At 43.7% G+C, this 23,629-nt stretch overlaps 1 protein-coding gene, 1 long non-coding RNA gene and 1 pseudogene across 3 annotated transcripts in view; 1 reads left to right on the forward strand and 2 right to left on the reverse strand.

Moving 5' to 3' along the window:
* Window positions 1-2,830: 2,830 nt before the first annotated feature.
* LOC309621374 lies at window positions 2,831-12,714 on the reverse strand. Its single transcript, XR_014239976.1, has 2 exons — window positions 12,578-12,714; window positions 2,831-6,786 (listed from the first exon to the last, which is right to left on the reverse strand). It is a non-coding gene; the product is annotated as an uncharacterized lncRNA (long non-coding RNA).
* A 4,139-nt stretch (window positions 12,715-16,853) lies between these two features.
* On the forward strand, window positions 16,854-17,953 carry LOC309621373 (heterogeneous nuclear ribonucleoprotein A3 pseudogene; annotated as a pseudogene). The gene has a single exon. The product of its transcript is annotated as a heterogeneous nuclear ribonucleoprotein A3 pseudogene (transcript).
* A 281-nt stretch (window positions 17,954-18,234) lies between these two features.
* LOC309621375 (uncharacterized protein) overlaps window positions 18,235-23,629 on the reverse strand; it is a gene marked incomplete at its 5' end in the record, with an annotated part of 93,407 nt that continues 88,012 nt past the window's right edge. The window contains one exon of the mRNA XM_082408886.1: window positions 18,235-20,136. Within this exon, the coding sequence (XP_082265012.1) occupies window positions 18,725-20,136 (1,412 nt within the window). The remainder of the gene's footprint in view (window positions 20,137-23,629) is intronic.

A 23,629-nucleotide genomic window follows, 5' to 3' on the forward strand; every position in this document is an offset into this window, starting at 1 on the left:
TTATCCTGTATGGGACTCTCTGTGCTTCCAGGACTTGATTAACTATTTCCTTTCCCATATTAGGGAAGTTTTCAACTATAATCTCTTCAAATATTTTCTCAGTCCCTTTCTTTTTCTCTTCTTCTTCTGGGACCCCTATAATTCGAATGTTGGTGCGTTTAATGTTGTCCCAGAGGTCTCTGAGACTGTCCTCAGTTCTTTTCATTCTTTTTTCTTTATTCTGCTCTGCAGTCGTTATTTCCACTATTTTATCTTCCAGGTCACTTATCCGTTCTTCTGCCTCAGTTATTCTGCTATTGATCCCGTCTAGAGTATTTTTAATTTCATTTATTGTGTTTTTCATCGTTGCTTGGTTCCTCTCTAGTTCTTCTACGTCCTTGTTAAATGTTTCTTGCATTTTGTCTATTCTATTTCCAAGATTTTGGATCATCTTTACTATCATTATTCTGAATTCTTTTTCAGGTAGACTGCCTATTTCCTCTTCATCTGTTAGGTCTGGTGTGTTTTGACCCTGCTCCTTCACCTGCTGTGTGGTTTTTTGTCTTCTCATTTTGCTTATCTTACTGTGTTTGGGGTCTCCTTTTCACAGGCTGCAGGTTCGTAGTTCCCGTTGCTTTTGGTATCTGTCCCCAGTGGCTAAGGTTGGTTCAGTGGGTTGTGTAGGCTTCCTGGTGGAGGGGACTAGTGCCTGTGTTCTGGTGGATGAGGTTGGATTTTGTCTTTCTGGTGGGCACGTCCACGTCTGGTGGTGTGTTTTGGGGTGTCTGTGGCCTTATTATGATTTTAGGCAGCCTCTCTGCTAATGGATGGGGCTGTATTCCTGTCTTGCTAGTTGTTTGGCATAGGGTGTCCAGCACTGTAGCTTGCTGGTCGTTGAGTTAAGCTGGGTCTTGATGTTGAGATGGAGGTCTCTGAGAGATTTTCACCGTTTGATGTTACGTGGAGAAGGGAGGTCTCTTGTGGACCAGTGTCCTGAAGTTGGCTCTCCCACCTCAGAGGCACAGCCCTGATGCCTGGCTGGAGCACCAAGAGCCTTTCGTCCACATGGCTCAGAATAAAAAGGAGAAAAAAATAGAAAGAAAGAAAGAAAGAGGATAAAATAAAATAAAATAAAGCTATTATAATAAAAAATAAGAAAAAAAATTAAGAATAAATGTATTCAGAAAAAAATTTTTTTTTAATTTTTAAAAATAGATTTATTAATTTTTTGTAGTAAAAAATAAGAAAAAAATTATTAAGAAAAAAATTTATTAAGAAAAAATGTTTAATTTTTTAAAATAAAAAATATGAAAAAACTTATTAAAATTTTTTTTTAATTTCTAAAAATAGAAAATAAGGGAAAAAATATTAAGAAAACATTTATTAGGAAAAAAAATTTTTTTGAGTGAACAAAAAAACAAAGAAAAAAAACATGGACGGACCTAACCCTAGGACTAATGGTGAAAGCAAAGCTATACAGACAAAATCTCACCCAGAAGCATACACATATACACTCACAAAAAAAGGAAAAGGGGAAAAATTAATATATTCTGCTCCCAAAGTCCACCTCTTGAATTTGGGATGATTCGTTGTCTATTCAGGTATTCAACAGATGCAGGCACATCAAGTTGTTTGTGGAGCTTTAACCCACTGCTTCTGAGGCTGCTGGGAGAGACTTCCCTTTCTCTTCTTTGTTCGTACAGCTCCCGGAGTTCAGCTTTGGATTTGGACCCGCCTCTGCGTGTAGGTCGCCTGAGGGCGTCTGTTCCCCGCCCAGACAGGACGGGGTTAAAGAAGCAGCTGCTTCGGGAGCTCTGGCTCACTCAGGCCGGGGGGAGGGAGCGGTATGGAGGAGGCGGGGCAAGCCTGCGGCAGCAGAGGCCGGCGTGACGTTGCAGCAGCCTGAGGCGCGCCGTGCGTTCTCCCGGCGAAGTTGTCCCTGGATCACGGGACCCTGGCAGTGGCGAGCTGCACAGGCTCCCGGGAGGGGCGGTGTGTAGAGTGACCTGTGCTCGCACACAGGCTTCTTGGTGGCGGCAGCAGCAGCCTTAGCGTCTCCCGCCCGTCTCTGGGGTCCACGCTGATAACCGCGGCTCACGCCCGTCTCTGGGGTCCGCGCTGTTAGCCACGGCTCGCGCCCGCCTCTGGGGTCCGCGCTTATAGCCGCGGCTCGCGCCCGTCTCTGGAGCTCGTTTAGGCGGCGCTCTGAATCCCCTCTCCTTGCGCGCCACGAAACAAAGAGGCAAGAAAAAGTCTCTTGCCTCTTTGGCAGCTGCAGACTTTTTCCCGGACTCCCTCTCGGCTAGCACCGAAGCCCGAGCCTCAGCTCCCAGCCCCCACCCGCCCCAGCGGCTGAGCAGACAAGCCTCTCGGGCTGGTGAGTGCCACTCAGCACCGCTCCTCCGTGCGGGAATCTCTCCGCTTTGCCCTCCGCACCCCTGTGGCTGCGCTCTCCTCCGTGGCTCCGAAGCTTCCCCCCTCTGCCACCCACAGTCTCTGCCCGTGAAGGGGCTTCCTAGTGTGTGGAAACCTTTCCTCCTTCACAGCTCCCTCCCACTGGTGCAGGTCCTGTCCCTATTCTTTTGTCTCTGTTTTTTCTTTTTTCTTTTGCCCTACCCAAGTACGTGGGGAGTCTCTTGCCTTTTGGGAGTTCTGACGTCTTCTGCCAGCGTTCAGTGGGTGTTCTGTAGGAGCAGTTCCACGTGTAGATGTATTTCTACTGTATCTGTGGGAAGGAAGGTGATCTCCTCGTCTTACTCTTCCGCCATCTTGCCCCTCTCCCTATACTTCTTTAGACATGGTTTCATTTAGTTCTTTGAACATATTTTAAATAGCTATTTTAACATCTTCATTTAGTAAGTCCAATGTCTGAGATTCCTCACAGACAGTTTCTAAACTTTTGTATGGTCCATATATTTTGTTTTTACTTTGAATTTCCATATCTTGTAACTTTTTGTTGAAAACTCGACATCTTAAAAAATATAATGTGACAACCCTGGAAATCAGAGTCTACTACCTCCCTACAGTTTCCTGCTGTTGCTTTACGCTGTTTTTTTTTTAAGTAACTTTTCTGAACAAATTCTATGAAGTCTACTGAAGCTGCCACTCAACTAGCTTAGTGGTCAGCTAATGCCTAGATGGAGGTATCCTTAAACATCTAGAAACAATAAATCTCCCAGTCTTTGCCGAGGGACTACGTGCACATAGCCATCAATGCTGAGGGCAGGGAGTTATCAATTCTGCCTTAGCCTTCCCTTTCTTCTTGCCCAGAGCCTCAAGGGCAGCCAAAGGTAAAGGGTAGGCCCCTCTCAGATCTTTCCTGAGCATGCACTCAGGCCTGTGCACACTTGTGGTCTTCTAGAGTCCTAGGAATATATCAATGCTTTTCAAAATATCTATGGACATCTCATCCTCAGTTTTTCCATTAAAGCTTTTGGTTAGTCTATTGTTTGTCTAAAGTGTTATCCACTGCCTCCTGCATTGTGACATTAAAACAGTTGCCTGGGGACTTCCCTGGTGGTCTAGGGGGTAAGACTCCGGGCTCCCAATGCAGGGGCCCCGGGATCGATCCCTGGTCAGGGAACTAGGTCCTGCAACTAAGGAGTCCGCATGCCGCAACGAAGATCCTGAGTGGTGCAACTAAGACCCGGCGCAGCCAAAATAAATAAATAAAATAAATAAATATTTAAGAAACTAAAATAAAACACTTGCCTGTAAGTGTTATTTGACAAACACCTCACACATAGACACAGAGGCTCATACGCACTGGATAGCTCTGGGTAAGGTCAAATAAAGATAAGCCTTTTGAGTGGAGTCTTCCAGAGAGCCATCAGACAGATCAAATACTGACAATTCTTTGGGAATGAAATTGTGAAAGAGGTCCAGCTCTGTTCTGCTCCCTCCAGTCCTGGGAATGCAGGCTGATATTTTTCAAGGTTATCACTGAGCTGAGTGTGGCAATGAGAATAGGGCAAGGTAAAATGCCACAAGCTTACTATTCTTATCAAGGTTCAGCCATTTTTCTTGAATAAATGCTTACTACAAAAGCTACAAGCCTTTGGTTAATTTCGAGTTTTGGAAAAGTTTTCCATAAAGTTTTGCCAAAATTCTGTTGCTTTTATCACAGGGCAAAATGTTGGAGGTCTTTACTCCACCATTTTTTTCTGCTATTAACTCCTCACTTTGTTTTAAAAATCCCAACCAGTTCTCTCCCCATGGCTTTTTGCTCCTATTGACAGTACTAGTACACAAAATATTTAAATGTCTTTAAATGAATATAAAAATAACATCTATATTATATATTGGTATGAGGTATAAAATGGCTTACAAAAAAAAAGACATAGTACCTATCTTCACAGAACTTACTGTCAGATATAAATGAAATCCTGTTACTACTTCAGAGTGTTACTTGACCTAATGAGTAAATCTCTAACATCTATCTCTTTCTTTGCGAGGTTACCTTTGCCTTGTTTTTTTGTTTTTGTTTTGTTTTTAATTTATTTATTTTTATTTTTGCCTGTGTAGGGTCTTCGGTGCTGTGCACGGGCTTCCTCTAGTTGCGGCGAGCGGGGGCTACATTTCGTTGCAGTGCGCGGGCTTCTCATTGCAGTGGCTTCTCTTGTTGTGGAGCACGGGCTCTAGGCATGCGGGCTTCAGTAGTCGTGGCTCGCAGGCTCTAAAGCGCAGGCTCAGTAGTTGTGGCGCACAGGCTTAGTTGCTCTGTGGCATGTGGGATCTTCCCGGACCAGGGCTGGAACCCGTGTCCTCTGTATTGGCAGGCGGATTCTTAACCACTGCGCCACCAGGGAAGTCCCTTTGTTTTTGTCTCTAAAAGAATTTTATGAGTTCAATTGTTTACTCATTCTCAACTGAGGAGAAATTATTTGGTCCAAATATCTGCAATGGTTTATGACTTGCCCTTGGCCCCAAACTCTAGTTGGATCTTTCTAGTATCTATAGAATCACAACATACTAATAGACACTATCTATCAGAACAATTCCTAGGCTTTCATCTAGATCAGCTCTACTGGTCTAAGAAACTATTATTTTCTACTGTCAACTCCCTCACTCTCAGAATAGATGCAGAACATGATAAATGACAACCTCAAGTATATATAGCCAACAGATCTCTTCTTGTCTAACTGATGCATTCAGTACTTTATTTATACGGACAGTATTTCTCAGGATACAGTGTACCATCCCTGAGTCATTTCCTCTTCCCACTACTGTCCAATTTTTCTCAAAGTTAATGTCTCCAAAGGGAAGAGTTAGGATGTAAATGAATAGAAGTACACAGGAGGCCTCAAAAAATACTGGAACACCTGATTAGACTTCTATTGGTACATTCTGTCTTCTGAACTAGGGGGCTGAAAGTGAGACTGAGATAAAAGATTTTCCTACCTACAATCAATTAAGTAAGCTTGTTTTATGTCTCGTAGCCACTAAGTGAGTTTTTAAAATCATAGCCATGCAGGTAGTGAAAATTTCTTCCAGTTCCTGGTTATAGGCTTCATAATCAATCCTAACATATGAGCATTTTGTGGTTCTTTTTTTCAGTGGCATCACAGTGGGAAATCAGGAGCAATTATATCGGGGCTTTAACTCAGTTACCATTAGATACTAGTTGGGTCCTCTTAAAATTAACAGAAAATCTGCGTAAGACCAGGGACAACTACTTTCTTTTTAATTTCTACACCTATAAAGATGTCTATTGACAAATCATGAACAATTTATATCTAAACTGAACCAAGTCAACTCCTGTGGACCAATCAATATGTTATCCCAACAATCAAAACCCCGCACCATACCAACTCTGTATCCTTATAATTTTCCACAGAAAATATTTATTCAGTTCCTCCACAGGATGCTATTCATTTTCTAAATCTGCAGTTCTATTGTGGTGATCTCACAGGGATGTTGTGGGATATTTTAAAATTCTAGAGAAAGAGTGATATGTAATATCTGGTGTACAGGACAAAAACTAATCGCTAAAGATAGTTTAAAGTTTCAACATTAGATACTGCTACATTCCTTTCAATGCTGCTGTCTGTATCTCTGCAGAGTTGGATTTTTGACGGTTTCTGTAACAAAAGCAATAAATGAGGGTGGTTGTGTCCAATCTCATCTCAAGGTTTGAGAAACTGTGCCCTAATAGCCACACATATCTCGTTAGCAAGTAATTATGCATATTTCTGAACAAAGTAAAATGTTTTCTTTCAAACACAAAACGAAAAATATTTTTGCTTATTAAGCTGTAAGATCAAAACGCTAAGTATTTTTATACCCTAATAACATAATAGCTTAGTGTCTGAAAAAATACTTCATGTATTTATATGCTGCTGATGATTTATATCCCCACGATGATGAGAAAAGAAATCACCCAAACACTAAGGTGACTGTGAACAGAGAAAACTTGGAAACCTTTGTCCTAGATGGAGTCCACTAACCCAAACAAGTAACTGTTCATACAATTTTCTTCAAATATTTATCAAATGTTTGAGTGTACACAATACATCTGACCAAATAACTCACCTATCTGAACCAGAGCCTGTGTCATGAAAATCTCCATGTTTCACTTAAAGATTAAAGAGCACTGAGCTTTCATATGTCATCCAGAATTAAACAGCCAATCCACAAATAAAATTTCAAAAAATAAAATTTTGAATAATTTCTGCATAATACCTGAGTGTGAGCTCTCAATGGTGGTGTCTGACTTGGAATCCAGAGATGAAGGAATTTGTCTTAATTGGGGAACATAGTACATCTTTGTACTACCAGAAGGCTTATATGGCAACAGTAAAGGCTGGCCTAAGGACATAAAGATCAGAATAATTAATAAGAAAACATTTATTAATTAACTGAACAAATATTAAGCACCTTTAATGTGCCAAGCAGTGGTCAAGATTCTTGGAATGTATCAGTAAACTAGCATTCTAGAAGAGGGAGATAGACAGTAAACAATTAGCATACTAAATAAGTAAATCATCTAGTATTTTTATAAATTATTAGTGACATAAAAAATTAGAAAATACTGGGACTTCCCTGGTGGTGCAGTGGGTTAAGAATCTGCCTGCCAATGCAGGGGACAGGGGTTCGATACCTGGTCTGGGAAGATCTCACATGCTGTGGAGCAACTAAGCCTGTGCACCACAACTACTGAGCCTGCGTGCCACAACTACCAAAGCCCGCCCGCCCTAGAGCCCGAGCGCCACAACTACTGAGCCCATGTGCCGCAACTACTGAAGCCCACGTGCTCTAGGGCCCTTGTGCTGCGAGTACTGAGCCCTCGTGCTGCAACTACTGAAGCCTGTGCGCCTAGAGCCCACGCTCTGCAACAGGAGAAGCCACCACAATAAGAAACCCATGCACCACAACGAAGAGTAGCCCCTACTCACCACAGCTAGGGAAAGCCCGTGTGCAGCAACAAAGACCCAAAACAGCCACTCCCCCCCCAAAAATTAGAAAATGCTGAGGAAGATTAGAAGTATTTGGGAAATTGCAGCAGGATGCAGTTTAAATAGAGTGGTAAGGGTAGGATTCATTGAGAAGACGACTTCCTAGCAATCTATTCCATATTTAGATGGCTCTAACTAAGAAACACTTTATCTTATATTGAACCCAAACCTGGTCGTTGTTAACCCCTACTACTGATCTTTGAAGGTTCTCCCTCCAGAGTCATAGAAAGTAAATCTAATTCTCTTCTATGTGGCAGATTTTCAAAATAAGTTTCCCATTAAAAAAGTATAACTTCTCAATATTAAAAAAATACACAGAAATAAAAAAGACAAAGTCTTACCACTCAAAGATAACTATTATTAATATTTTAATGTATTTCTACAGGTCTTTCCTCTGTATTTCTTATTTGTTTACATAGTTGTGTATAGTATGTATAATGTGGAATTCAGTTTTTCTACTTTACATTGATAATAAAATATTCATTTTATTTCCTATCTTCACATTTTTTATCATTCTACTACACATTAAGTGTATTTAACCCTTCTCATAATGTTAAAAATTTAGGCTGGATTAAATTTTCAATAATAAAGAATTCTGTAATAAAGACTTCCTGTTTATAGCATACCCATTCTCCCCTGCTGCCCCATTTCACATAAGTTTTCTGATTTCAGAGTGAAAAATTATGTCATTTATAAAGTTTCTTTTTTTTAAATACTAACTGCTAAAATTCTTTCTAAAATGTCTGTGACATGGTAGTAATTTGATTATTATAGAAGATGAAATCTTTTTCTTCTTCTTCTTATTTTTTTGCTTCATTGGGTCTTCATTGCTGCACGCGGGCTTTCTCTAGTTGCGGTGTGGGGGGGCTACTGTTCGTTGTGGTGCGCGAGCTTCTCACTCTTCTCACTGCAGTGGCTTCTCTTGTTGTGGAGCACAGGCTCTAGGCACGCAGGCTTCAGTAGTTGTGGAGCATGGGCTCAGTAGTTGTGGCTCGCAGGCTCTAGAGCACAGGCTCAGTAGTTGTGGCACACGGGCTTAGTTGCTCTGCGGCATGTGGGATCTTCCCGGACCAGGGCTCGAACCCGTGTCCCCTGCACTGGCAGGTGGATTCTTAACCACTGCGCCACCAGGGAAGTCCCTGAAATCTTTTTCTATACACTTGTTTTTCTTTCATGATGTGGTAGAAACTCTCTCTCTCTCTCTGTAACAGCATTTTGATATTTAGCTGGGTACATACTGCTCATCTGTACACTGTATTTCCCAATCTCCCTTGCAGACATGTATGGACATATGACTAAGTCTGGGCCCATAGGTCAAGGGTGAGAATAATGTCTGCAACTTCCAGGCATCCCATTAAAACACTCCACCGGCTGCTGCTAAAATTTATCCTCCCCATTACTCTTCTTTTCCAGTATTTTCTTTATTAGTCTTCCGGAAAAAACTTAAGATCAATTAAACAAGTTCAAAAGAACAATTCCATTAGAATTTTGAGTAGAATTACATTAGAGTTTAAATTCATTTGGGAATAAATGACATCTTTAAATATTCAATTTTCCCATTCAGAAATATCCCATCCCTCCTTTTAGTCTACTCTCCTTTTCTATGCCTACACAAAGGATTAGTATTGCCATCACATGAGTCCTATAAAATTCTTGTTTAGGTTACTCCTCAGTATTCATGGGGTTGTACTGCTCATTCAAATAGAATTTTGTAGATAGCTACCACTTCTCCTGATTAAACACAACAGCTTCTTCAGTTTATCCTTATGGACCATGGTCTTCTCTTGCATCCTGTAATCACCTCTAGATGGACTCCTAGTTGCCCATGTCTAGTTTATAAAAATCAAAATACTCTAGACAGAGTCTGATAGTCCCAGAGTAGAATGAGATCTCCTTCATTCTGGACGCAATAACAACTTTTATATTACTTAGAATTGTGTTACCATCCTTGACCACTCCATCATTCTGATGATTTGACATGGAATCCATATTACTAGTACCCTGCTTCCAACCAAGGAACTGACTTCATAGTGAAGGAAATGAGACAACAGGCTGATGCCTAAAGGGAGTCACTGTTCTCCTCACAAGCCTGATCACCCACAGCTATGGTAAACTCAAAAACAAAAAAGCGAGTGAACAATTTACTGATAACTGTCATGGCACAAGCTGGGAGGCATCACTTTCTGAGGCTGGAATGCTAGCTTGCCAAATACGGCATGTGCTCAGAACCACATATGGCACTTGCCTATCCTACAGACAGAATGCATATATTTAGGAACAAAGGCAGAAGCCTTTAAAATCTTTTGCTTTCTATCTCTGTGACTCTGCTTTGTTTGATGGAAGATCTTAGAAATAAGGGAGGGGCACTTCTACCGGGAGACAGGAGCCATCTAGTCATTTTACATTCTTTATGTCACTGAAACAATACAGGGAATAGGATGCCATAGTGTTGACTAAAACTACAATTGACCTTAACTATCAGGGAGAAATAAGGTTACCTTAAAAGAAGAAAGTCAGTAGGAGTATGGCTTACACCTAGGGGACCACTTTACCAAGCCTGGTCATAGAAATTAACAAAAAATGACCTTAAACCTATGCAGGGCTAGCAAAGCCTTAGACTACTTAGGAATACTTGTACCAACCTATCAGGCAAAGCCCCAGCCAATGAGAACCTGGCTGAATTCAAGGAGAATGAAGAAATGTATAGAGGCTGGAAGAATTTAAATAACAGGAAAAATAGGCTGTAGCCTCTACTTCTCTTTGGACGTTGCTGTAGTCATTATTGTTAGAATATTGACTTAGTAGTTTTCTTCCTCCACCAGTGTATATAAAGCTTGGTGGTGATGGTTAAATTTACCATTTAGTTCAAAGTTTGCAGAAAATGGACAACAACAATTGGGCAGAATTACAATGGACCCAGAGCAAGAATGGCTACCATGTGGAGATGGAGAATTCAGAGGCAAGATAAGTGGCTTTTTGAAATTCTCAACAACTTTCTGTTTGGATGCAGAAGTCTTAAAGTTACTTTGGACTGCCTATCTCTGGGGGAAGAAGCGACTATTCAGCAAATAATGGTTGTTCCTGGGAGAGAAAGAAAGGACTGCAGAAGGGTAAAGAAGAAAGTCCAACCATAAACTTTATTCCTTCAAAAAACTTGCAAATGGAACTAAATATAAACATATAGCATATTACTCTTAATTTGTTAATTCAGAGCAGTGGACACATAGTCATAAATTCAACATGCTATTCTGTATACTTTTAAAATATTTTTAAAATTTTACTTCTGAATCCACAGAGTTAAAAATCTTTTATTATTAAACCAAATAATATTTCTCTTTTAAAGGAGTCCTTTCTACCAAGTACCTGTATGTAAAGGTAAGACCGTGAACTGTGGGCTCTATGTAGACCGATCCATTTGATGTCAGAAGAGGTATAAAATACACTTTCACAGTTGGATTTCCTCTCCTGTGCTCTGCCACCAACATGAAAACAGCATACCCAGAGTAGCCTGGGTTTCAGTACAAGGCATGTGGAACAGACCCAAACCGTTTTTGCATCCTGATGCCAAACTCCAACTGACTCATAAGCCCATGAGTGAGGAAAGCAAATGTCTGTTGTTATAAAGCACTGAGATTTTCGAGGTTCTTATACAGTATCACGGTGGCAATAGGTAACTGACACATTAAAGGTGTTCTGTGTGATATTGATTAGACTATACATTTGGGGGGCATAATTTTATATCACAATAAAAATGTATAAGAAATATAACCATCTCGGGTTTCCCTGATAGCGCAGTGGTTAAGGATCCGCCTGCCAATGCAGGGGACACGGGTGCCAGCCCTGGTCCGGGAAGATCCCCCATGCCGCGGAGCAACTAAGCCCATGTGCCACAACTACTGAGCCTGCGCTCTAGAGCCCGCGAGCCACAACTACTGAGCCCATGCACCGAAGCCCACGCGCCTAGAGCCCGTGCTCCACCACAAGAGAAGCCACCGCAATGAGAAGCCCGTGCACCGCAACGAAGAGTAGCCCCCGCTCGCCGCAACTAGAGAAAGGCTGCACGCAGCGATGAAGACCCAACACAGCCAAAAATAAAATAAATAAAAGTAAAAAAAAAAAAAAGAAAAGAAATATAACCATTTCAACATATAAATGTATTTATTCAAATTAAATTCAGTGCAATTTACATGTGGAACTAAGCAATTTTCTTTATACATTTAGGCATATTCCATTTATACCTACAGACAGATAAACTTTTTGCACAAGTAGGAAAACTTAAAATATATTTTGAATAGATTTGTACAAACTGTTGAATACTTTAAAATTAGTAATTGAAAGTTCCCACCCTCATTTGGAGGTAGAATGGGAACTTAACTTTCCAGTTACTGGTCTGAAAAAGAAAATAACTTGCTATAATTTTGAATGTTATATAGTATAAGCACTATAAAAATATCACTGTCATGATAGCATAGGAACACTCTAAATGTAGACCTTATGGTAGAAATTGCTAGCTGTTCACCAAAACTCATTTCTTCTTCATCCTGGAAAGCACAGCTAAACTATTCCTAGTCAGTGGAAAGTGATGTGGGCCACACCTAGGCCTAGCCCATAAAAGCCTCCCAACATGTGCTCCTCCATGCTTTTCGTCCCTTCCAGTTGACTATGATGATGAATCCAAGGTTCCATGTTTTAAAGAAAGCAGAGTCACAGTCAACCTGGGTCCCTGCTCAACGTTTCTTGAGCAAGAAATAGACTGGTATTGTGTTTGCTATCTGTTCACTGTATCATGCAAAACAATAGTAAAAGAAACAATGCCAAATAGTTATCTACCTCCCTAAAATTGAACCTCTATAGTTTTTATGTTTTCATGAACTACTTGCATTCTTATGACAAGTATTATGAGTTGAAAATACGTCAGCCACAAGTAGCATGAGTTTCACATAGGTTGTTAACTTCACTAGAAATTGAAGTAAAAACATAATAAATTATATTCTCTTCATAGCTATGTAAATAAAAGATGTTTTAATCATGTACAACCTAATGCTTAAAATTAAAATTAGGTTTTCTAACTAGAAAGACCCAATCAAGAAATTTCTTAGTTAATGACACACAAAAGTTGGTAATGTGACCTAAAATTCTCTTACCATCTGTGCCATGAAGAACAGTAATCTGTTGGACTGAAGATGATGAAGCAAACTTGACAGGAACTTTGCCCAACTTCTGTGTACTGAGGTCTGGAATATCATGTCCACGATCTTCAGCATTAACAAAAATCTCAGATGAAAACATGGTTTTTCCTGGACTCTCTGTTGTTATCTGAGTGACTGCATCAGATGATAATTTTCCAGAGAAGGGAGAAAACGGGGTCTTAATCTCCTTTGGTGATCTGAACAAAAAAGAGAAAGCACACAGCAGGTCATATCCTTGGCTTATCAAATACTGTAATTTCTTTCCAAATGTGGCTTCAATATTTTTTGGAGACACATCCAACTCAAATGGTTAAGTTATTTCTGCAGTACCCTGTGCTTTTTTACATACTTATTACAGGGTGATCATGCATGAGTTTACTTTTACTTATTTTAAAATCTACTTTTATTTTGGATTTAGAATGCTATTATATAAGGAAAGGGTACTTTTCAGTTGAAGTGGAAAGATATCCATTAAAAAATAATTACTGGAAGTCCACTATAAATTAGGGGACTATGCTAAACGCATAGAGTGTACAAAAATAAAAAAGAAACAGAGCCTTTCCTCAAAAAGTTTATATGTCAGTGGGGGAACCAGAGGTTTTTAAGGTTGTAATTATGTATATAGATTATAAAGAATCCATATTAAAACATAATGGAGTAAATAAATGAGTGTATAAATAAATAAATAATAGGAGGGAGGGAGAAGACAAATCTTGCCAACAGAAGAATTCCATATGTAGGTAACCTCCCCCCCGCCCCCCCCCCGCCCCCCCCCGGCATCCATCTCCTCCCCAAGGAGGTGGAGGTGAAGCTTAATCTTCCCCTTAAGTCCAGTCCTGGGCTGGCCTTAATGATTGAATTCCAAAGACAGTATAAAATGGGAGAAAAAGTAACTTTACAGTGGAGAAACCAAGCAAACACCATGTTATGCAAGTGATGATGTTTCACATCACCAGTGATGTCACGGAGACACTACATACTCTCTGTTATGATGTGATGAGACGGTTACTTCGCTTCTGCGGTATTCTTTGTCAAAACCTATAACTCCAGTCGAATCATGAGAAAAACATCAGCCAAACCCAGACTGAGAACAATTCTACAAAATATCAGACAAATATTCCTCAAGACTGTCAAAATCATGAAAAACAAGGAAGGAATGAGGAACTGTCATAGACCAGAGAAGACTAAGGAGACATGACAACTAACTAAGTGGAATGTGATATACTGGATTGGGTCCTAGAACAGAAAAAGGTCATTAACAGGAAAACTGGTGAAATCCAAAAAAAGTCTTAAGTTTAGTTAATAGTAATGTATAAATGTTGGCTTTTTAATTTTGAAAAATATACTATGGTAGTATAAGATGTTAGCAATAGGAAAAACTGGGAGAGAGGTAAAGGGAACTCTGTTTGTATCTTTTCTGCAGATTTGAAATTATTTGAAAATGAAAAAGGTCATTTTTAAAAAATGGAGTAATACTGTATTGTATTATATCACAGAAGAAGAAGACCTTTTAAAAGGTCTTTTAAATCTCTACCCTCTATATACTATTCACTAATTAAAAGGACAATTATGAGAAAAGAAAATAGGCCCATCTCCCTTATGTATACAGAAGCAAAAATCATACACAAAATGTTAGACAATCAAATGTAGAGTGTGTGAGTGAGTGAATGTGTGTGTGTGTGTGTGTGTGTGTGTGTGTGTGAATTCCTACCAAGTTGTTTTACTCCAGAAATGCAAGGTGAGTTAACATTCAAATATCAATAAATGTCATGCACCACATCCATAAAATAAAGGAGAAAATGTATATGATCATATCAGTATAGTCAGATAAAGCATTTGATAAAATTCAATAATTATGTATGATTAAAAACTCATAGCAAAGGGAAACTACAAAAAACTTTAGAGCCACCATCCTATTTATAGTGAAATGTGGAGAACGTCCACTGTAAGATTAGGAACAAAATAAGAATGCCAACTCTTACCTTTTCTATTCAACCTATTAGTAAAAGTATTAAATGGCATTAGCAGTAAGGCAGGAAAAAGAAATCAGAAATATAAGGCTAAGAAAGGAAGAAATCATACTGTCACTTTCCATAGTTGATATAATTAAGGATACAGAAAATCCAAAACCATCTACAGATAACTTATTAGAATATCAGTTAGTTTTTAGAAGAGTTGCCAGATAAGAGACCAAACATTAAAAAATTCCACTAACATTTTTCTGTGTCTGAAAAGTTATAAAATTAAAAACTAAAAAATATGCCATCTACATTATCATCAAAACATCATATACCTAATAATAAGTGTAATAAAAAATGTAAGAACCCTATTAGAATAGAAAACTATTGATATATCATAGAGAGAAATTAAAGGTGATCTAAATAGGATTTCTGCTTTGAGGCAGGATGCATAGGCATACCTCACTTTATTGCACTTCACTTTATTGTACCTTGCAGATAATGCTTTTTTTTTTTTACAAATTGAAGGTTTGTGGCAACCCTGTGTCAAGCAGCTCTACTGGTGGTGCCATTTTTCCAACAGCATTTGCTCACTTCGTGTCTCTATGTCATGTTTTGGTAAGTCTCACAATATTTCAAACTTTTTCACTATTATACTTGTTACATGATCTGTGATCAGTGATCTTTGATGTTACTATTGCAAAAAGATTACAGCTTGCTGAAGGCTCAGATGATGGGTAGCATTCTTAAAGTCTACTTTCAAATTAAGATATGTACTTTTTTTAGACATAATGCTATTGCACACTTAATAGACTACAGTATAGCATAAACATAACTTGTACATGCACTGGGAAACCAAACAACTCGTGTGACTTGCTTTCTTATGATATTCTCCTTATTGTGGTGTCTGGGACCAAAGCCATATCTCCATAATAACATGCCTGCACTAGGTAGGCACAGGCCATCACTCCTGCTGCAACGAGCAAACAAACTTGAATAAAAGATCATCGAGCTAAGGAAGCAATCAAGAAACAATATCAACTAATATGCTAGAGAGGGACATTTAGAGATTTGGAGCAGGGGTTTGGTGTAGGGAGACATACTCCACTGGAAAAGAGAAATCACCATACCTTTTGATGAACTCATTTGCTGGCATGATGGAGTGAAATCTAGCAGAATGTCAAGCCGATTTCCCCCACAGGACATTTCCTTAGTGTCAGGGTGGTATAGGATGATGGGGGACTGAGCCAAGAAAGCAGAGTGAAATTTCCTGCACAGTCATGGCACTAACAAACCAAATCCCGCTAGATAAAGGGGCCTGTGACAATCATTAGGTCTCCTCTTCAAGACATTTGCCAGTTTTTGAACCTATATAAAGCAGGAAGCTAAATACCTAATGCCTGAGGGAGAGAACTTTCCAAAGTGAGGAATTAGAGACCTACCAGACTCACAGTAAAAACCCAGAAGTGCCATCCCCAAGAAGGGGGCTGAGTCAGAAAAAGTGAAATCATCTGCAATGTTTCAGTGTTTATGAGACAAATTTTCACTGAGAAAGTGTAACGGCAACAAATACATAGCTGGTCTCTCCTTACATTTGCCATACTCTGAAGCTGTGAGAACTGAGAGCCTAAAGAGCTGAATTCAAACATCTGAAAGACTGAAGTCAATAACTGACTGTATTTATTGAAGAATCAAAGACCTGTCAGGCTCACAGCAAAAATCCAGGGAGGCCACAAATTAGGAAAAATCATAGGTAGGATGAGACAACTAAAGCTCCAACCCAGTTCTGACCTAGTAAAATTCCTGAAATGACTGAAATGATCAGCCACTCTGATTCACAGAGAAAAGGGTAAATCTTCTCTGGTGCAAAGTAATAGCATCTTCAGTCTCTATGAATTTTTTATTCACCACGTCCAGCACACAATCAAAAATTATGAAATTCCTGAAGCAGGAAAAAGTGACTAAAACTTAAGACAAAAAAAAAAAAAAAAAAAAAAAAACCAAGAAAAATTGATTTAGAGGGAATTCAGATTCTGGAGTTAGCACAGAACTTTAAAATGACTATATTGAGAGTAAAAGATGGGGGTTAATAGATTAAAATATGGAGAATCTCAACAGAAAATTGGAATCAATTTTAAAAAATCAAATACAGATAAATGAAAAATAAGAAAACTGATCCCCAGCAGACCTTAGGGAATACTAGAAGAAATTTTTTTGGGCTGAAGTAAAATGGCCCAACATAGAACAGAGCTGGGCTCTCGGTCCCATATTGAACTCGACTTGGAAGAGGCGAGTCCGGTCTCAAAACGGAGGTAAAACCGCCGCCCGGTCGCCCCCAGCCCGACTCCGGCCGCCGCCGCCGCCGGGGGGAGGAGGGCCATGATCCAAAGGAACCAGAACAGTTGAGAAAACTGTTTATTGGTGGTCTGAGCTTTGAAACTACAGACGATAGCTTAAGAGAACATTTTGAGAAATGGGGCACACTTACAGATTGTGTGGTGATGAGAGACCCCCAGACAAACCGTTCCAGGGGCTTTGGTTTTGTGACTTACTCTTGGGTTGAAGAGGTGGATGCAGCAATGTGTGCTCGACCACACAAGGTTGATGGGCGTGTAGTGGAACCAAAGAGAGCTGTTTCTAGAGAGGATTCTGTAAAGCCTGGTGCCCGTCTAACAGTGAAGAAAATTTTTGTTGGTGGTATTAAAGAAGATACAGAAGAATGTAATTCGAGAGACTACTTTGAAAAGTATGGCAAGATTGAAACCATAGGAGTTATGGAAGACAGGCAGAGTGGAAAAAAGAGAGGATTTGCTTTTGTAACTTTTGATGATCATGATACAGTTGATAAAATTGTTGTTCAGAAATACCACACTATTAATGGGCATAATTGTAAGTGAAAAAGGCCCTTTCTAAACAAGAAATGCAATCTGCTGGATCACAGAGAGGTCGTGGAGGTGGATCTGGCAACTTTATGGGTCGTGGAGGAAACTTTGGAGGTGGTGGAGGTAACTTTGGCCGTGGTGGAAACTTTGGTGGAAGAGGAGGCTATGGTGGTGGAGGTGGTGGCAGCAGAGGTAGTTATGGAGGAGGTGATGGTGGATAAAACGGATTTGGAGGCGACGGTGGTAACGATGGTGGTGGTCCTGGTTACAGTAGTAGAGGAGGCTATGGTGGTGGTGGACCAGGATATGGAAACCAAGATGGTGGATATGGTGGCGGTGGTGGAGGATATGATGCTTACAATGAAGGAGGAAATTTTGGAGGTAACTATGGTGGTGGTGGTGGGAGCTATAATGATTTTGGAAATTATAGTGGACAACAGCAATCAAATTATGGACCCATGAAGGGGGGCAGTTTTGGTGGAAGAAGCTCGGGAAGTCCCTATGGTGGTGGTTATGGATCTGGTGGTGGAAGTGGTGGATATGGTAGCAGAAGGTTCTCAAAACTCAGAAGAAAAGGGCTACAGTTCTTAGCAGGAGAGAGAGCGAGGAGTTGTCAGGAAAGCTGCAGGTTACTTTGAGACAGTCGTCCCAAATGCATTAGAGGAACTGTAAAAACCTGCCGCAGAAGGAACGATGATCCATAGTCAGAAAAGTTACTGCAGCTTAAACAGGAAACCCTTCTTGTTCAGGACTGTCCTAGCCACAGTTTGCAAAAAGTGCAGCTATTGATTCATGCAACGGAGGGTCAATTAGATGTACATTCCTGAGGTCTTTTATCTGTTGTAGCTTTGTCTTTTTCTTTTCATTACATCAGGTATATTGCCCTGTAAATTGTGGTAGTGGTACCAGGAATAAAAAATTAAGGAATTTTAAACTTTTCAATATTTGTGTAGTTCAGTTTTTCTACATTTTAGTACAGAAACTTTAACAAAATGCAGTTTTGAAGGTGTTTCCTTGTGAGTTAACAAGTAAAGAAGATCATTGTTCATTAATATTTTGTATGAATTTTGCTAAAGTTAACTGTAAAGAAACACCTGCTGACTTGCAGTTTAAGGGGATCTATTCTCCCCATTTCCAAACCATGAAATGAATGGGCTCTGACATGTGGAGAGAATAGATATTTGTATGTTTGCAATGTGTGTTTTAGATAATAGAATTGGGTATTTAAATTAGCATATTTGTGAATTTAATAGCTTTAAGATTTACTTCAAATGAAAAATCTCAGAATTCAAAAAAAAAAAAAACAAAAGAACAGAGCTGGGAGCGCGATTGGCGCTGCCTGCGGGGGAGGAGCGCCGCCGCCGCCGCGAGCTGGGAGCTCGATTGGCGCTCCCTGCGGGGGAGGAGCGCCGCCGCCGCCGCCGCCACGAGCTGGGAGCTCGACTGGCGCTCCCTGCGGGGGACGAGCGCCGCCGTCGCCGCCGCGAGCCGGGAGCTCGATTGTCGCTGCCTGCGGGGGAGGAGCGCCGCCGCCGCGAGCTGGGAGCTCGCTTGGCACTGCCTGCGGGGGAGGAGCGCCGCCGCCGCCGCGAGCTGGATTGGCGCTGCCTGCGGGGGAGGAGCGCCGCCGCGGCCGCCGCCGCGAGCTGGGAGCTCGTTTGGCGCTGCCTGCGGGGGAGGAGCGCCGCCGCCGCCGCCGCCGCGAGCTGGGAGCTCCATTGGCGCTGCCTGCGGGGGAGGAGCGCCGCCGCCGCCGCCGCCGCCGCGAGCTGGGAGCTCGACTGGCGCTCCCTGCGGGGGAGGAGCGCCGCCGCCGCCGCCGCCGCGAGCTGGGAGCTCGATTGGCGCTGCCTGCGGGGGAGGAGCGCCGCCGCCGTCGCCGCCGCGAGCTGGGAGCTCGATTGGCGCTGCCTGCGGGGGAGGAGCGCCGCCGTCGCCGCCGCGAGCCGGGAGCTCGATTGGCGCTGCCTGCGGGGGAGGAGCGCCGCCGCCGCGAGCTGGGAGCTCGCTTGGCACTGCCTGCGGGGGAGGAGCGCCGCCGCCGCCGCCGCCGCCGCCGCCGCCGCCGCGAGCTGGATTGGCGCTGCCTGCGTGGGAGGAGCGCCGCCGCCGCCGCCGCCGCGAGCTGGGAGCTCGTTTGGCGCTGCCTGCGTGGGAGGAGCGCCGCCGCCGTCGCCGCCGCGAGCTGGGAGCTCGGTTGGTGCTGCCTGCGGGGGAGGAGCGCCGCCGCCGCCGCCGCGAGCTGGGAGCTCGACTAGCGCTCCCTGCGGGGGAGGAGCGCCGCCGTCGCCGCCGCGAGCCGGGAGCTCGATTGTCGCTGCCTGCGGGGGAGGAGCGCCGCCGCCGCGAGCTGGGAGCTCGCTTGGCACTGCCTGCGGGGGAGGAGCGCCGCCGCCGCCGCCGCCGCCGCGAGCTGGATTGGCGCTGCTTGCGGGGGAGGAGCGCCGCCGCCGCCGCCGCCGCCGCCGCGAGCTGGGAGCTCGATTGGCGCTGCCTGCGTGGGAGGAGCGCCGCCGCCGCCGCCGCCGCGAGCTGGGAGCTCGATTGGCGCTGCCTGCGTGGGAGGAGCGCCGCCGCCGTCGCCGCCGCGAGCTGGGAGCTCGATTGGCGCTGCCTGCGTGGGAGGAGCGCCGCCGCCGTCGCCGCCGCGAGCTGGGAGCTCGATTGGCGCTGCCTGCGTGGGAGGAGCGCCGCCGCCGCCGCCGCCCCCGCCGTCGCAGTCGTCGTGAGTGAAGAAGCGCCTCGGTGACGCCTGGTGAGGGCCCTCGCCGACGCCTGGGCTTACCTGCCGCCCGGCCAGCTCCGCTCGTTTCCCGTCCCCCGCGGCCCGGCGCGGGGCAGGCCTGCCAGGGCCATGGAGGACGAGGTGGTCCGCATTGCCAAGAAGATGGACAAGATGGTGCAGAAGAAAAACGCGGTGAGCGCGGCGGGCGGCGCGGGCCGGAGGGAGGCCGGGCGGCGGGCGGGGGCCAGTCGGCCTGAGGGGGCTCCCGGCCCGCGGTGAGCGCGGCGGGTGCTGCGAGACGGCGGCGAGGCCCGCGCTCTGGGGAGGGGTTCCTGGGGAGGGGGGAGCTTCGTGTCCCGCGGCCGCGTCCCGGGCAGGGGTTCTGGGGGGCGTCCTGTCCCGCAGCTGCGTCCCGGGCAGGGGTCTGGGGGGCGTCCTGTCCCGCAGCTGCGTCCCGGGCAGGGGTTCTGGGGGGCGTCCTGTCCCGCGGCCGCGTCCCGGGGAGGGGGTCCTGGGGGGGTCCCGGGGAGGGCGTCCGGTCCCGCGGCCACCGGCGCTGGGATCCGCCCTGGGCGCCCGAGGCCCCTCGTGATTAGCGCAGCCCGGTAAACTCTATGGAGGCATCCTCCTCATTATTTTAAACGTGACGGTGGTAAAGCCTCGCTGGTTTAGCTGAAGAGTGCAGAGAGCCCTCCCTGTTTGAAAGAATTGGTTCTCTTTCCCGGGCTCATTGGCCAGCAGCGAGAAAACAACATCAAACAGAGGTTTGTGATCAGTTTTAGACATGAAACTGTTCAAGCAAAACGTGAATTTCCTGGATCTTATTTTTGAGGAAGGCTGAACATTCCCTTGATTGTCTCAACTCCCCTGCATGTTTGCTTAGCAATTAAAAAAGGTGAACTACGCCAGTGTACTTGGCAAGTTGCTAAACTTTTTGGAAAAAGTGGATCTTGTTAGGCCGCGGAGTGCGGGGAGCTGTGTTTAAGGCATTGCCGCCGACGAGGCTGTGCTGCCGGCTGGATTTGGACACATGTCGTTGCTGGTCCTCTCAGTGGTTTACAGTTGCTACCGGTGGCGTTTTCTGTTACTGATAACGTGTGCACGTGAACGTGGTCTCTTGCGGTTTGTATGAGGTGCTCCAGTTTCTGCATTTCTTTCCACCTGTGTGGGCCACTCTCAGTCCCTTGCTTCCGAGTCGTCTATATTTTCAGCTAAACTTCTGAAATTCTAAGTCCAACGAATGTGAAGGAGAGAAGGGCTGCTCTGATTTGCACAGCACTTTGGAGTTACAAAGCGTTTGTGCAGAATTCTTTGGGGACTCACGACAGCTGTGTTGCATTCATTTTACAGAATAAGAAACTGAGTCAGACCAAGCAGTTCACCTCCTTAAATGAAGTGTGCGTTGTGGATTAAGCCAGGACCCGAGTTTTCTGCTGGGCAGCATGCAGAAGTAGTGTTAAACACCGAATTCTTAAGACTTCAGACTTGGTGTGCGCCTCTTTTCCTTTAACAGGTGCATTGCCCGGCGTGTAATTTCATACCCTGTTCGTCTGTCTTTGCAATTTTGGCTTTTTAAAGGATTTCCTGTTTGTTTTCTGTTGCAGACGTTGCCGGTGCCATTTATTTTTTCTGTTGATACAGGCCTTTCATTCCTCACTGCAAGTGATGAGTTCTGTATATTTGATTGGCTGAACGTTTCTGTTATTCTGTTTAAACTGGCAAGTTTTTTTTCTTTGCCTAGAGAACCCTAGACTCCCCTAGTAGAAGCTGGCTCCTAGGGAAAAAGGCCGTTTCTTGGGTAATTTTTTTCTCGAACTCAGGCTATAAAATGTGTACCTTTTAATCATCTAGTGCACTAGGTGTTTTTGTTTGTTTCCTTTCCTTGAAATAGACGTTTCCTAGAAATGAGGAATTCCTTAGTGAGCAAGTATGGAGAAGACCAGTTTGTATTTATCTGCAGTTCTCAAATTATAAACACATAATGCGTCAGCAGGAGAATGAGGATAAGCTCCACAGATGATCCTCAAGTCTCACTTTTCTTTTCAAATCTTATATTTCTAGTAGTACAGAACTTTACCAATATAAAAACTTGCCCCCCCCCCCCCAAAAAAAAGAACACAACTGCAGGAAAGAACAAAGAGCACTTAAAGTGTGTGTGTGTCTAATATATACATGTACATATACCCAGGTACATACACCTTTATATTTATATGTTATTTTGTAAATAAGTGACAGTAATAATGTCTTGTGGAGATGTAGAACAGAAGTATACAACGAAAGCACAAACAGCAGGAGGGGCAAATGGAGTTAAACTGTTCAACCTCCATGGGATGGTTCCATGGAGGAGGCAGAGAGGGGGATGGGATCCTCGAAGAGCTGCTGAAGACCTTGCATTTTTTGCAGATCTCTTTAGAATGCTACTTGCATATTGTGCTCTCACTGAATGCACCTGGCTGAGCTATGGCACATTAGCACGGTAAACATTTGTCAGATTTGCCCTAGTCAGAAAATTTTCTATACCTGCCATCCTGCTTGGCACTTAAAAAAAAATTTTTTTTTTTTAAGCTCTCTATGATATAGGGATGATGGGTGAAGAAGGTAGGCTGCAGGGTAATATGTAGTATGTATGATCCCATTTTGGTACAGTAAACAGAAAGTATTAAATGCATGCCTGTTTGTATGAGCAGTGAGTTTGCATGGTTATCTCAAGAGGGAGGGAATGGGACGGGTAGAGAAAGAGACTGACCACAGACTATTGTTTTACTTGTTACAAGAGGCATGTGTTGCCTTCATTTCTGATTAAACTTTTTGTGTACAGATTATTGTAGGTTTACATGCAGTTGTAAGAAATAATAGTGCGATAGCTCCTGTGTGTCCTTTACCCAGTTTTCCCCAATGGTAACATCTTACAGAATCATAGTATACTGTCACAACCTGGGTATTGCCATTGACACAGTCAAGATAGAGAACATTTCCATCCCACAGGATCTCTCCTGATGCCATTTTATAGCCACTGCTGCTCCCCCACTCCCCACCAAATCATAATGATCTGATAGTGCAGTGGATAAAGTTGCAATAAAGTTTTTGTGCAGATGATCAAGGGAAAATACCCCCTGGGGAAGATGGCCCGTCTCCCACTCCCCCGGCCCTATCTGTCCCTGGCAACCTGTCATTTCAAGAATGTTATGTGGGACTTCCCTGGTGGCGCAGCGGTTAAGAATCTGCCTGCCATTGCAGGGGACATGGGTTTGATCCCTTGTCCGGGAAGATCCCACATGCCGCGGAGCAACTAAGCCCATGCGCCACAACGACTGAGCCTGCGCTTTAGAGCCCGGGAGCCACAACTACTGAGCCCACGTGCCACAACTACTGAAGCCCGCGTGCCTAGAGCCCGTGCTCTGCAACAAGAGAAGCCACCGCAGCGAGAAGCCCGCACACTGCA

The sequence above is a fragment of the Balaenoptera borealis genome (assembly GCF_965194805.1).
Source record: "Balaenoptera borealis genome assembly, contig: HAP1_SCAFFOLD_362, whole genome shotgun sequence".
In the NCBI taxonomy this organism is placed as follows: Eukaryota; Metazoa; Chordata; class Mammalia; order Artiodactyla; family Balaenopteridae; genus Balaenoptera; species Balaenoptera borealis.